Raw genomic sequence first — 15,410 nt, 5'->3', positions numbered from 1 at the left:
TGTTGAATGTTAAAATTTTTAAGCTCTCTTCTTGTATTTTAAAAGTTTTAGATCAGAATTTTTCTCCCAGCTTTAATTTTCTTGGGTGAAACTAGCGGCAAACATTTTGGAATTTATTAACAAATAACGAGAATTGACAAAATTATAATTCATAAATAATTTAAAAATAATTGGCAGCGCAACAAACAAATTTGTTATAGCATTCTCATAAAAAATACAAATGTTTTGCAATAAAGGATTAATTGATACTTTTAACAGCCGTGATCGAGGATGAAAATCTCGCAAAGGTGCAAGATCGATCGTCGACGTCGAAAATGATCGATGATAATCGATTGGCGAATGGATAACACGTGGCGAGCACTTGTATTATTCCATAGATCGCCAGACTGCTCAGTATCGATATTAAATACAGATAAATGTATCGCGTGGCTGCCTTTAATTCATCGAACATCGCGGATGACTTATAAATCGCGCGAAGATCGACGTCAAAGTTGATGACAAAGCGACGCGATAACAATGGAGGTGGGAGATGAAGTTGTTTGTTTCTCGCCGACGTAAATTCTTTTTGTAGATTTGTGAAACACGTTCTCGTAGCCTAAGATCCTTGGATCCTCGGATTCTTCGATCTTCGATCGCTTGCAGGTACTGGATTCCTCGGATCTAATTCTTTTATGTAATCCAAATAACTTAACATATTTTTTTTTCGGATAATATGGATTAATAAATTAATTTTAGTTTTTTAGCATTTCAATTTTTTAATCCTCACTTCCTTGCATTTTCTAAATTAATACGATTTTTGAACATTTTGAATATTTTTGGCGTGTTCAGTTATTAATTCTTTCTCTCTTGATTCTAAGTTCTTTTATAATGGAATCTGGTACCCACTTTACTTACTTTAGCTCAGCTACGATTCTTGGACTGAGCCCGCGAATGAAAGTCTTTCATTCGAAGCGGAGCACACGGGCAGTATCGTTCAAAGCTCTCTACTCCTCCCTTAGAATATAAAATCAATACGTAATTATATACATAATTTTTGCTTGCTGTAAACAATAAATATTTAAAAACGATATTACAAATATCAAATTCCAGCGAAAGAATTTGTATAAATTTTTTTTTCTTCACAAAAACGTGAAGAAATTAATTTTTTTATATTCTTAAAATTATTATGTTCCATTTTTATACTTTGTTTAAGAAGCAATTACGTAGATATCGAGTTTTTTTTTTATGAGAGGAAGAGATGGAAGTTGAAAGTTTTGCACGATACTTCAAAAATACACATGCTTATATTTGCGCGCGTATAGATTACGTGTAACAGCATAAACATAATCTGAATCATTCGGAATTTACGTTAGCGAATGTATTACATGATTATAAGTGATATGTCGATACGTGTTGGAGAACGCTCTATGTGAAACTTTGCAATTTTAATATATTTCTATTGTAAGTATACTTGAAGAACCGTGAGAAGAAAGAAAGAAAGAGAGAAATACTAGCACACGACGCGCGAGAGTTATTCGATAGCGTATATAAATATATACATATATATATATATATACATATATTATATATAATAATACAGCGAACTGTCGTGGGGAACCACTTTATACGTATAGGTTGTCACAGTTATGGCCAACTCGAGGAACACTCAAAAGAAAATTTTGAGGATAACTAAAAGAAAAGAACAAAAAAGACCCACGTACAGAGGAAGCAGCAAAGCTCGTCTTCGTTGGCGTTAAGAGTTTTTCCATGTGTCTTATCTCATCTCGTACTTCGTTCGCGATCATCTTACCTTCGAGCGTGATGCGCTTGGGTCGCAAAATTATCGGAATCTAGGAATCCACGGGTTCCCCTGGATTTAAAAAGTCCTACGTGGAGGGCCGTAGATCTTAAAATTGCTATGAGACCTTAGGCTCCTTAGATCTGGCACATTCCTAGATCGTTCGACCGCTGTTATTTCTTTAAACCATCGCATTGTTAACTTCTCAGATCCTCGAGTCATCAAATCTCAATACTTTGATTTTCAAGGGTCATGTGAATGTAAAGATAATCAGAATGACGTGAGAAGGGGGGAAGAACGAAGGGGAGGGAAATACAAACAGAATAAAACAATTTAGATCTGTCGGAATGATCGTACAACTTTTTTTTTCATTGTAAAAGAACGTATGCTTTTGCAATTGAAAGTTTCTGCTCCCAAAAACTATTTGATGATAAAAAAAAAACCCTTTACAGGTTTCTGGTCTTGTAGTGCCACTTTACATAATAATGAATAATAATAATGATAAAACCACAAATAATACTAACATTAATATTTACAATAAAATAATAATGGTAAAAGGAATAAAAGAATTGTTATACATAAGTTGGAACTGTTGTTTCTGGTACATGCAGATACTATACACACACACCGACACACATGCATACATACACTTGAACTAAGAACATGGCCTTTGTCGTTTATTTATATGTAGTCTTTTCCTAAGACCCTTTCTTGCATACAATGCAATGTCCATTTATTCAAACAGAAAATTAGCTCGCGTAATTATTAAGTACTTCATATTTTGTACTCGAACTTTATGCATTTCTTTTTAAATAGGACGCATAAATTTGCGCGCGGATCCTTCAAATTTTCCTCAATTTCTTCAGATATCTTCGAATATCTTCATATTATCTTGATACTACTCTTAACACATTCACCGGTGACCGATACTGAGCTTTCCGTTCACGTCTCGTCGGTCATCAGTGACTATCACGGGATACGACATTAATTAATATATCGTGTATTATATTTTTGCGCAATTCAATGCCATAAATTTACTATTATAAGTTAAATGTTTTATTGTTCTTTTCAGTATAAAATAATTCTATTAGTGTGAGTGAGAAATCACGTGAAATACGTTTGGCGGTGAGTGTGTTAATATAATGTTTATACTATCATATTATTTACTATTAAGTATTTATTATTAAGCAATTTATATCATCTACGACACTTGTAAATGTTTCCGATCATATGAAATGTTATCAATGTTGAAGAAGGCTTTATTTTATTAATAAGGGATTTTTGCGATATTATTCCTACTTGTGCAATTCGTTATAGTATATCAGATTGATATAATTGTGATTCTTCCATCAACATAATAACGCGACCACGACCTATCGATCGATCGATCTGCAGCGAGCAACTGACGATCACCTTAAGAGAGAGATCTAGCATAAGCAACCTCGCATTATGATTACCTCTGTGTATCTGCATGACCGCATTACAATAACCTTTTACTACTTTTAAAGGAAGGAGAACTTAGTCACTACGTACGATATAGCAGAAGAGAAATTTTATACAGGTGTTCCAAAAGTATGTGCCAAAGAGGAAAATCGAGATTGTGTATCGAGAGTACTCGATGCTTGTATTCTGTCTCCGCGACGACAATCTTTTTCCCCAATACAAGAAATCTTCATACTTAATCATTAATTATTAATTCTTATTAAGAATGATTAAGAACACTACTTAACTCTTCTTTTAAATTTACAAACGTTTGAATTTTTTGTTTTTCAAATTCTTTCATCCTGAACTCTTCGAACGTATGGATTTCTATTTGAATAATAATGTTCACATGGATTTTTCTTTATTCTACAAATCCCGTTACTCGTGCAATCCCGAAGCTAAATGAGATAAATGTCTTTTTATAAATAAGTTGCAACGTCGCGCGAAACTTTCGGAGCACTTTGTATAAATATTCATACCGATTGCGAAGTACACTTAGCAACTCTTGCCGCATAGCGATTAGCTCGTATTAATAAATGAATGAAGTACTCAATTAATTGCGTTAACTTACGAAGGTAAGATTCGAAACAATGAAGTAGGGGAGTAAATCAAAAAACGGGAATTCCTGCGAGATTTATCCAGGACGAGTTACTTAGGAGGAGTCTTCCCTCGAGAGGCATGTTGCCCAATATACAGTATACAGTGTGTCAAGAAAGCATTCATACACATTATGGTTTTTTTTATTAAGTATTGTATCATACTTTTCATATCGCATTATGTTTAAGAATCCTTTCTATGATTGTAATATGTACTTATATTATGTGGAATGAAATTATTTACGGCAAACGCAGAGATTTGTGACGTTTAATATAAGTTTTTAAATAATGATAAGGTATCAAGAATTTTTTCTCTAGCTCTCGGAGTCCTTATGAAATATCAAGAGTTTGAAAACTCGAAGAACTTATTTTTAGATTTCTTAAATATCAGGCTACAAATTTTTAATAATTTTTTTCATGTTAGATTAATTAGATCCTAGATTGTTTAAGTTATAAGTTATTTGAATTTAAATCTATCTCCCCGCACGCAAAATTAATGATTATTTGTATTAAAATTTTACCGAATCATATATGGATTTGTGTTATATGTATTTGTACAATTTATACAATTTGACATTATTATAAGTACATTGTTACAATAGTTATCGCTTTTAAATGAGATTATCTTTTTACCGTGAAATATGACGAGCGAGCGCTTTCTTTACACACCACATGCATATATATAAAATAAACTATATAATATAAAAACTAATCACTATCCGCAATCCTACAGTGCATAAGTGCACTGTGCACACTGCACTGTCAAAAACGAAACATAAAACAAGTAGTGAAAATTAAGGTTTTTTAAGCATTAACGACGAAAGAAAATGAGAGAATTAATGTACTGACAATGATGACTTTTTTAACGTTTTATCGCATTACGGAGTATAATATGTGTATATATACATGAATGCATAACGTACACCCTCAGTATGGAAAAAAGAGAAGGAAGAACACACGTAGACCACATGTGTCTATGTATATACATATATATACAATTCATATATACGCGCGTGCGTGGGAGTGTGCGTGTGCGTGTTTGATGAGAGTGCAGCAAGAATGTAAATAATAAAGACCGTATTATACGATTATCCACTGGGATCTATAATTGCCAAGTGTTTAAGTCACATACAATACATGCATATACATATATATACATATATATGTACATATATACAAATATTAATATATATGTGTATGTGTATATACACATATATATGTATATATATATAAATTATATAATATGAGTTCGATGCACAATAGCGACAATCGCATTATCCTGTGCGATTTTCTGGCGAGCGAGTTTTTGCACCACTTTGTTCGTGAATTTTCCTGCAAAATGGTGTCTAAACGAATTTACGAATATTACTAATAAAAACGACAGCTCAATTTTTTATTCTTTCTCGCTTTTTTAGATTCCGGCACAATTGGATTGACCGATCACTAAATCCACGGCTGCCTGGATCCCCTTCTTCAATCACTTTATTTATATTTCCTCACGTCCCAAGTCTCCCCTTCAAAATTTTATTTTGTTTTCAAGAAACTACCCAGATTATCGTCGATAAAAAATTCACCAACAAAAAGCCGGTGCAAAATTATGATGAGAGAGCATCATCAACCATAGACATTCCTCGTTAACCCTTTCTGGGCACGTATGTTATGGCGTTCGTTCTTAGGTATCCAGCACTCTGAATACACATAGATTCCACGCCATTTGTAGCCTAATATATATATAACTCTATTTTTTCATTTAAAAATAGATAAATGAAGATTACGAAGATAAAAACTTTTCTTTTCGTAAATCTCAATTTTGTGGGGCTCGACAGACCCCATCTTCAGGCACATACACAGGAAGGGTTAACCCTTCCGTCGCACCGCTGCAACTGATGAATTTATTGAAAAGATTAGTAGAGAAGCGTCGCAGGATAATGCCCAGAGAGATTGCTCGATTGTTGAAGAGGAATGTTCCGCGCTGACGTCGAGCTTATAAAGTTACTTAATGTTAGATGTTTTTACACGACTGCCACTTTACAATGACGCGAAGCTACAATTGTTTATCTCGGTAACCGGCGCGCATGTTTGTCGTCGTCGTACAATATAAAATTTTTTGCCCAATCAAAGGGAACAAAGACACTTTACTTATAATTACATTCCGCATCTTCATTAAAAAAAATTTAATTCAAATGCATTAATTTGGAACTTATGTCTGAGAAATAAGAAAAGTATCACTTATTTTTCTTATAGTCCGAGAAAAATGTGTGTTTTAAATTGATAATAAAATTTAACATTGCGTAAATTTAGTGATTTCTATAAAGTTAGGTTTGCAACTTTTTAATAAGAATATTTTACCACAGATTACAATTTTATTTCAAAATTAATATTTGCGTTTTGTGAAATACATTTCGGAAGGATGCGTTTTCTCTTTTGATTGTCTTTTAAGCTTCAGGATTCTTTTATACAGATCCACTAACTAAACAAAGCAAGGTATAAACATTTAAGTGTAATCAAGTAAAGCATTTTTCTTCTCCCAGATTGGTCAAATTTCATACTGTACACCAACTTCGTTTCCCGCCAGCGCAAAGAACGGTGTTTTTCTCTATTATTTTTCCTTGCCGCAGAAAACACGACGGCGAACTCTGCGCACGGCGAATAAGTTCCACTGCGAACGCGAGTCTATTTCTCTCGACGGATTAATATACAGCCGAAATGTACCTACTATACGTAAATAAATAAATAAACAAATAAACAAATAGGTGGAGGAAAGTAAAGAGGGAGAGACTAGGCTCGACCTTTTGCTTTCATTGTTAAAAGATAATTATTATTTTACATTCTACATTCGTAAATGCATGCTCTATTCTTGTTAGAAATTCATTTGTTATTTTGTTCCAACATTAATCTATCCTGTTTGTTGAAAATGCTCAAAAGTTTCAATTCAACAGTTGTTTTTAACCAGTTAAAGAATTAGTTATTTGTTTTCGTTAAGAACAAATGATATAAGACACAATCAAAATATATCTATCAATAAAATATAAGGAAACAAATAATTGTATTGAAACAGTTAGTATTGAAACAATTAGTACACCTTACATAATTATTTTGAGAATGCAAGAAGTAAATATAATATAAATAAAGCGATAAAAGTGATATTGAAATTTTGCATGTTTTCTAACAATTAACAGAAAATGCACACGTAGTGTCTATGTCAAATGTGCAAAATATAATGCTATTTCACTCACGCGTTGTCTGGTATAAATAAATAACTAGCCCAATCGGCTGCTGTGCAGCCTACACGACGACCCAAATTTAGACCAACACGTGAATGAATCTCTCATGTGTCTTGGCATGACGGTGGCCATCTCTATCTCTCATATACATGAAAATCCATTATTACAAAACAGTTTCGAGACACGTGTCACTGTTATTTTGTCACCTTAAAGAACAACGCAAATAAATTTTGAACAATTCTTTTTCTCTTTCTTTTAGAAATTGTAAAATAATTCAAGCTTGTTCAGTCTAATAATTCATCTCTCATACCTTGAAAGTTAATAATTTTTAATTACAATTCTTTTTTTAATCGACAGTAAATTTTTTAATAAATTCTTTAGTAAATGTTTTTTTCTTTTTATCACGTATATTACATATTCCTTATAATTCCTGTCGTTTTTTTATCTTTTAAATTCTGAATAATTGTCAAAAAGCTTTGAGATTTTCGTTAACTTTATTATTCATATCAGAGACGATTATGATCATCTTAAGGGGCAGTCATTGCGACGCTCGATCTCGAATAACTTCATTGATAGAAAACAGCTGTGACAGTTATAAATGGCAGAGCACTTGCTTGTGCAAGCTGGGTAAGCTTTAGTGTTTTTAAATTTTGAAATAAAAAGTCAATTCGCTGTAAGATTGACTAGCAGGTAAGAAGATACTGATGATGATAAATCTACCAGGAGTCCGAGTTGCGCAAACAGTAATTAGATTGAATTTTGCAGGAAGAAGCAACCCCGTCCGTTCTTGCTAGAGAAATAATAGATGATGGAAAGTATTAAACTCTAATTAACGCAATTAAAATTAGCAAGATTTCGATCTCAAAGAAATCCCAAATAAATCACACAGCTTCATAGATTTTCTGAATTCAGCGCATAGATCTTAACTTTCTTGAATAATGGTATCATCAAATATGGACTCTCTCGGGCTTAGATCTTTCTTGAATCTTGGATACCGTAACTCATGAATTATTCCAGCTTCCTTGAATCCTAGACGCTCGTGCTTTTATATTCCTCGTACCCTGGTTAGTCTAACCCTCATATTTGTTGCAAAGTAACTACTCCCAGAATCCGGATTCTTTAAATTCTAGGTTCTCGAGTTCCTAAATTATTTAGCGCTCGCCTATCTAGCGTCTCACATTCCAAGAGTTTTTGAAACCCTCTGGTTCACAGGTCCTTAATTCTTCTCATTCCAGCCGCTTCACTAGCTGCAACATCCGCAGATCTCCTCTTACTCAGAGTAATCTCAAATGCTCTCCACACACCACCACTGCACTTGAATAATTCCTCTACTCTTCGTTTCACAGTCTTCACCTGATCCACCATCTCCAATATCTCGTGTTTCATGCTGACTATTGGCCACCTAATTTAGCCTCATCCCCTCTTCTTCCCTTATTCCCTTTCATTTCCAATTTACTTGTTTGATTGACGCTAATGATCACACCAGCAATTAGTAGTTTACGTCTTTTCTTCATGATGTCTAACAATAAGTGAAACTTTAGGATGAAATTTCTATGACTGATTTCCCTGACTAATAGTTTGCCATTATCTTAATGAATTTGTGCATATCTTTAGCATTTCCCTTACTTCATCTAATTCTACGTAGCTGTAATAGAATTTTAATCACAACGTTCTAAATAGATTTCCAAGAAATCCAAAAATATGCAACAAATATCTATTGTATCATTAATTTTCGTTTCCCTTCTTCTTCCGTTTATCTCTTTCAATGCTTCTCTTCTATTGTGTGTATGTGTACTCAGAATCGAGAAGATTTGCGGAAACGAATGATGATTAACGCAAAATCTAAAATTCCCGACACCAAAATACAAAGCTGCTTAATTTCTCGTTTCCTTTAACTTTGTATCCCCCATCGATATTTCATTGTAAATATTTTGACCTCAGTTTCCCCGTTCGCCCCATCTCCTCCCACTTGCTTCTCCTTCTCGCCTCATTTCTCCATTCACCTAAAATCTTCTCCACAAGCATGTCGGCATTCTGCGCGACCCTTCTTCCGCAGTCGAACGGCAGGATCACCATCTCCAGGCGGTTGATGCTCCACGGCAGCTCCCGCCACCTGGTCCAGGGTTCGTCCTCTCTCATGGCCTGCGCGCTACCCCAGCCAGAGGGGGTTTTCACATCTCGATGCCGTTTCTACCCCCGCGGCGGCAGCGAGGAAGCCGCCGGCGCGGCCGGCGCGCGTTATTGATTTGACAGGAATGACGGGAGGCGGAATGGCGCAGGAATCGATAAGAGAAGGTGGTGGTCCAAGCTGCTGGTGGTGCGCTGCGCGGGGGTGCGCAAGGAAGAGAGACCGCTGGTACCGCGAGCGTGCTAGAGCGAGGGAACGAGCGAGCGAGCGAGCGCGCGAGCCGTGTGGGGTTGGTAGCGAGCAGGTGGAGGGAGTGACGAGGAGAAGAACGAGGGCTGGCGGGAGCGGCAGCGAGGAGGAGGACCAGAAGAGAGAGGGAGCGGAGAATATTTTCATACTCCAGACTCCCGGCGTAGGTAGAAGATGGCAGCCGAGGCGTGATTCGGTCCGGGCAGTTTCCTCTCTTCTGGCCGCGCGCGCGCGCGAGAGTAGTAGGGCCGCAATCCGCTCCGGGTTTGAGAAGAAGAAGCCGCCGGAAAGTAGTGTGCTCTCCCTTCGCGGTCGGTCTCCTCGTCGTCGGTCGACGGTGCACGAAAACCCCGAAGGAAGCCGCCGGGAGATGATTTGAGGAGAGATCGAGAGAGAGAGAAAGAGAGAGGGAGAACGAGGAGATAGAGAGAGAGAGAGAAAGAGAGACTGACTGATACCGAAAGAAAGACGGTCAGAGAGAGAGGGAAAGACGGGAAGAGAGGAGAGTTCCGCTCCGCTCCGCTTCGCTCGGCTACATTTCGCTCGCGCGACGTGTCCGAATCGCTGTTTTTCTGTCGTTTTTTTCGTCGCCGCCACACAAAGCTACCCGCGCGCGCGAGCGCGCTATCTCAGAGATTGGTACACGGCATCGGTAGCGCATTACCGCCGGGAGCATCGGCTCGTGATCCGCTCCGATCCGCTCCGCTACGCTCCGTTCCGCTCCGGCTCCGCGTGCCGCGTCTAATGATCGAGGAGGTGGTAGACGTCGGTGATTATGCGCGTAGTAATGAATAATCCTGTAAAGCCCGTCGGGATCGCAGCAGCCGCCATCGTCGCAGTGTTTCACGAGCGTCATGTAATATGGAATTAAACAATGTTGTTAAGACGTAAACATGTTCTGGCTACACTGTGGACTCTTTGTTCTCGTGATTGCCGTACGTGGATTTATTAGCAGCTTAGCCGACACCACCAAGCGAGGTAACGCCTGCCTGCCTTACCTGTGCCTGCCTTAAGTTTATCTTTGCCTGCCTGCTTGCCTGTCCGGATTGGTAGCTGAGCGTATTGATGGCTGGAGCTTAATCGGACCGACCGTAATCGTTCCGATCTCTCCGAGGGTGCAGAGAGATCGTAATCTGTTAAGGGGAATTCAGATCCAACCGGTCCGAGTTCTCTATCGAGCATTCGCGTCTGCCGGGAAGTGCTTGTTTCGATCGATTTTGAGAAGGATAGCGACCTAAATTTCACGAATAACGTAAGATATTTCGAAATTTCTTATCGGGCTAAGTGGAAGATACGGTCCTCTATACGAATGGCTGCGTGAATGAATGGGTGTAAAGCGCTGATCGTTACGGAGGTATTGCACCTGCCTGCGCACCTTGCTTGGCCACCCTGTCCGCTTAATAGTCCTAAGAAGGTAGGACTCAAGGAAGGGGGGGGGGGATTAAAGGCGTCTAAAGATCCGATGAAGGTCTAAGGCCTCTTAATTGTACTTCTGTGCGTGTAACTGTAATATTTTGCTGTGCATAAAACGACAGTTTAATCCAGAAAATGATTTAATGCGAACTGGTCTGTATAATTTATCGAGTAACCATGTCTGTTTGGTGAACTGGAATGGTTTCGCTAGAATAATTTTCAGTGCGGAGGAATAATGGTTTGGTTCATAATTAGAGCGCGAATTATTCACCGAGTAATCACGTTTGGATAGCGGGGTGCAATCATGTCAAGCAGTATACGTGCCCGTTTAATTCTAAAGAGAGTTCATTAGCTTTAGAATATTTAGCTGAATAGCATCGACACCTTTGCGTTTACATTTATTAATATTAGTACTATAATGTTACATTTATTTAAATTCAGGAATTTGCAAGTGAGCTTCAGGTTTTTCAATAGTTTCGTATTTTCGAATAATAACTTTTCAAGCTTAAGTCTCTGAGATTTCGAGTTTCCTGGAAGTCATTTTGATCTTTGATTCATTGAATTATAGATTTACCGAATGGAAGACCGCGATTTCATTTTCAGCGTCAAAGAACCCATAATGTCGGGTTTACGGGTCAGGGGATCCCAGAATTCGAGGAATCCGGGGAATCTAGGATTCAAATAACCTAATCTAATCTCTAGAAATTAGATGAACCTAGTGAAGGAAATCCGGAATTTGCAGGCCTTCGAGGACTCGAGAAACTTCAAATTTATCTTAAAAAACATAAGTGTCTAACGGAATTGAAGATTTAGGACCCGAGGAATTTCATAATCAATAAAGTTGTAAAATTTAAACTCTAAGATTTTTAGATTATATAGAGAGATAGAGAAGATGTGTATGTGTGTGTGTGTGTGGGGGGGGGGGGGGAGCGTGCATACATATATCAAATCTTGAAAATATAATAATTTTAAAATTCAAAAATTCAAACGCTTGAAAGCTTGGCTTTAAAATTTAACGAATTGTCTCAATTGAGTCTTCGTTGTTGCCAGGGCACTGCGGGGCTCGTGAACTCTCTGCATCCTCGAACAGGATGAGTACCCTATCAGGGTGCAACCTTCGACCTTTAAAATTTTAGTAAATTAAATTTATGCGCTCGACCTTTCGTATTGTAAAATTTTTACGATTTGCACTTTCCGTAGCCTCGAATTTTCACACTTTCTCAATTTTCGTCATTCCTAAATGTGCATTTAAAAAAAAAGTTTTTATATATTTGAATTTCGACGTTCTCAGCTTCGTGGAGATCCGTGAGTCTTAAATAGCCTCAAGACCTCGCGTTAAGTCTCGATCTCGTGAATCTTTTGGAAGTATCAACCTTCCCATATTTCGAGAGCTACTTCCTTATTACGTTTCCACCTTTTCCTCCTACACGGCTCTTGATATCCTGTAATCTTCTTATTAATTTATCAAAGCATACCTTCGTGGCACACCTTTGCTCGTTGCGACGATCGACAGTTCGCCGTTTATCTTTACCATGCATGACACACCCTTCTTATTGCACATAAAAATTTGTATAACAATAAAACGCGAATAACAAAGTGTAACTAGCATAATACAAATTAATATAAATCGCAAACGATAACTGTCTTTTACGCGAAGATAATTTTATTCGCGCCTAAATTTATTAACTTATCACAAACATGTTTAACTTTACAAAGGATTATCCGACGCCCCGTTTCCCATGAAATTCAGTACAAGTACCAAAAATAATATCTGCGATAAATCTGTCGCCTCGTTGCATGTTACAAAAAAAAAAAGAGAGAGGTATCTTATTAATGTCGCTAATTCGCACGGGATAAAAACTGCTAACCGGGCGCGTGACGTTTCTCATAAGTACCGCGTGTTTTGGTAGTTGCCGGCGGTGGAAAATGCGAATATAGATCAACGGAACGACCGGTGCTTACGACCGTACGTATGCGGCACGCCGCGGATTTTCCCGAAACGGCCGCGGGAAAACGCGCGACGCCGCGCCGCGCCGCGCCGCGCGCCGGTCGCCGGAATGCGCGTAATCGTTACGTACATTTCCGTCGGGCTTCAAATCCCGCTGCTGCATTATTCATAATGTTATCGCGCGGAATTACTCCGCGCTCGTCCGCTCGCTTTTGCATACCGTTAGACGCCCGCTCGTCGCTGCGTAAAACCGCGAGCACGCGAATGTACGCTTTGCACATGCATCATCGCTTATCGCGCCGTCGATTTCGCGACGACAACGACAGCGATGATGATGCACGTACATGCACATCGTGATGCTTAATACGAATATCCTCACCGCGCGGTACTAAAAGCCCGTAATTTTGTGGAATTTTCCGAAAATTCAAGTTTATCTTCGAGCGACTTTGATGGCTTTATAAAAAAAATTGTTTTTAAATAGCAGTTTCTTCGAATTGTGGATTAAAATTGACTTACAGTTAATATATTGAGCGATTCGATTACTTGCATTGTCACCTCTCCGGCCATGGTAGACATATTTGTACATATTTGTACATATTTTATTTTGTGCCGTTAATTTTATAATCGTGACTCAACCTTGTTATAATTTTTTACTGTTTAATTGCATATTGCAATGACTAGATTAATTCTTAAGAATTTGTGCTTGATAAGGACCCAATTTTTAATTTATTAAACAGTTAAGGTCGACTAAACTGATCCATTGTTACCTGCATTGTGTGTGTATAAAAATGTGTTACCAGCTCCGCGTTGTTACTTATTGTCAGTGCCAGCTATGTTTATCCGTGTAAATATCGCTGCGGCTCGAGCTGTATCAATATAACAGTCATAAAATATTTATAAGCTCCTCACAAGATAATTTCGAAAATATACAGGCTGCCATAAAATACCAATAAATATTTTAACGACAATTTAAGCATTCTCTAGCGTGAAAGTAGAGTGAAAACGCCGAAACGCATAACGTGGGCTTCGATTGGCTGCCCCCGATGCGTCCGAACTAAAAATTCAAAAAGTTCGGAGCTTGAAAAAAATAATAGTAACGAAATTGTAAACAGGAGCTAACGCAATTTTATTTTTAAGTCAATTTCGCGCGAACTTTACCCCCCACAAAAATTTTCATTTGGGTTTTAGTTACAAAGTCACTTAACGCGAAAAGTGCACAAGTTGTGTAGCAGGATGGCGCCTAATCAAATTTTCGTTAAGGGAAGGTCGATATCAGATATTGTTTAGAGCCATAAATGTGACACACTTTCGGGAAGAAAGTGTTTATATTTACAAGATATTTCCATAATCGTAAAACATATTCAAAGCCCCGGCTATCTCCGGTACACGCATCCCGATGAAAAATTCACAAGTAGTTGCGCGTTACATGATATTTATCAGTAGCCGTGAAAAATATCATTTGTAAGCAATATCGCGTCTTAACGTTCTTTGCGCCGGCACTTTGCCACTTTTGTGTACGAATAGCTGATGATAAAAATAACAATCGCAAGAAATTCTGAATAAATACGTTCGATTAATGATTATTTCTGGAAAGTAATTCTTTCCGTAATTTCAGCGCGTTAAACATGTCACTGCGTTTAATAAGACTCTATCAAGCTCCCCCTCGAGTGCGGAGAATGACATCGGCCATAACGAAAGGGTTGCTTAGCGAGCGAATATTTTGTTTACCCATTGTACATGAAATCAATCAATCTGTATCCTGCAATTAATCAAAGACGTGGGACGGGAAGACGGCTCGTCGACGAGTTTCCTCGAGCAGGACCCACGAGATTGAAATGGCAGCGTGCCAGTTCTAATTTATTGGCTTTTAATACGTGAACCCCGCACCGGCCGATTTTGCAGTTCAACGAAATAGAACGATAGATCTTCGAAAGATCGAAGTAACGCGCACGGATTTAATGCGGGATTTATCGCCGCTTGTAAACGGCAGGATTTAAGAAACCGGAGACGAAATTTATTAATTAAGTTGAGAAAATTAATCGCGCACAGTTGATATCTCAAGATAAACGTTCCCTTTCATTGTAGTCGCATATTGTACAACGGTAATAATAATACGCCTGGCACAATATCAATAAGCACTAAACAATTGCGGAAAACGAGCTGGTATAGCGAATGATCACACGGTAAAGACGTAGTCTCTGGACGAGTGGTTACCCATTCATTCGAGCATTCATATGCCTACATACCTACTCGTTTAACCACTCATCTAGTGAGCACATCTTCACTATACCATTATCTACGATTTTCGCCTGCCTGCGTTTTCCTTTATAGCCCTAGCGCCTCTAGCTCGACGATGTAATGTATAACTTACAATTAGTGCACCCTCTTTCGACAAGCTTTCTCGGGTATTTCTTTTTTCGATCCTGAAAGGCTGTCCAAATCCCACGAGCCATCTTGTATCCACGAAGCTTCTCTTTTACTCATCAGGAATCGATTTTTTTTCAAGTCTAAATATCTTTTAGCTTCGAGGGCGTTTCTCTTTCTTTTAAAGGTCAATCTTAAACCGAGGAAACTTACAGATCTTCATCTGTAG

The 15,410-nt window shown here is 38.0% G+C and overlaps 1 protein-coding gene across 6 annotated transcripts in view; it reads left to right on the top strand.

Moving 5' to 3' along the window:
- The first annotated feature begins 9,941 nt into the window (after nt 1-9,941).
- LOC105566231 (disintegrin and metalloproteinase domain-containing protein 22) overlaps nt 9,942-15,410 on the top strand; it is a 39,612-nt gene continuing 34,143 nt past the window's right edge. For all 6 annotated transcript variants that reach the window (XM_012020078.1, XM_012020074.1, XM_012020079.1 and 3 more), the window contains exon 1: nt 9,942-10,434. In XM_012020078.1, the coding sequence (XP_011875468.1) occupies nt 10,350-10,434 (85 nt within the window). In that variant the 5' untranslated portion in view covers nt 9,942-10,349. The remainder of the gene's footprint in view (nt 10,435-15,410) is intronic.

This window comes from Vollenhovia emeryi, unplaced genomic scaffold (genome assembly GCF_000949405.1).
Source record: "Vollenhovia emeryi isolate VEMERY1.0 unplaced genomic scaffold, V.emery_V1.0 DF939146.1, whole genome shotgun sequence".
NCBI classification, from domain to species: Eukaryota; Metazoa; Arthropoda; class Insecta; order Hymenoptera; family Formicidae; genus Vollenhovia; species Vollenhovia emeryi.
The sequence above is the reverse complement of the archived record's forward strand: the minus strand, read 5'-3'. Positions and strand labels throughout refer to the sequence as shown.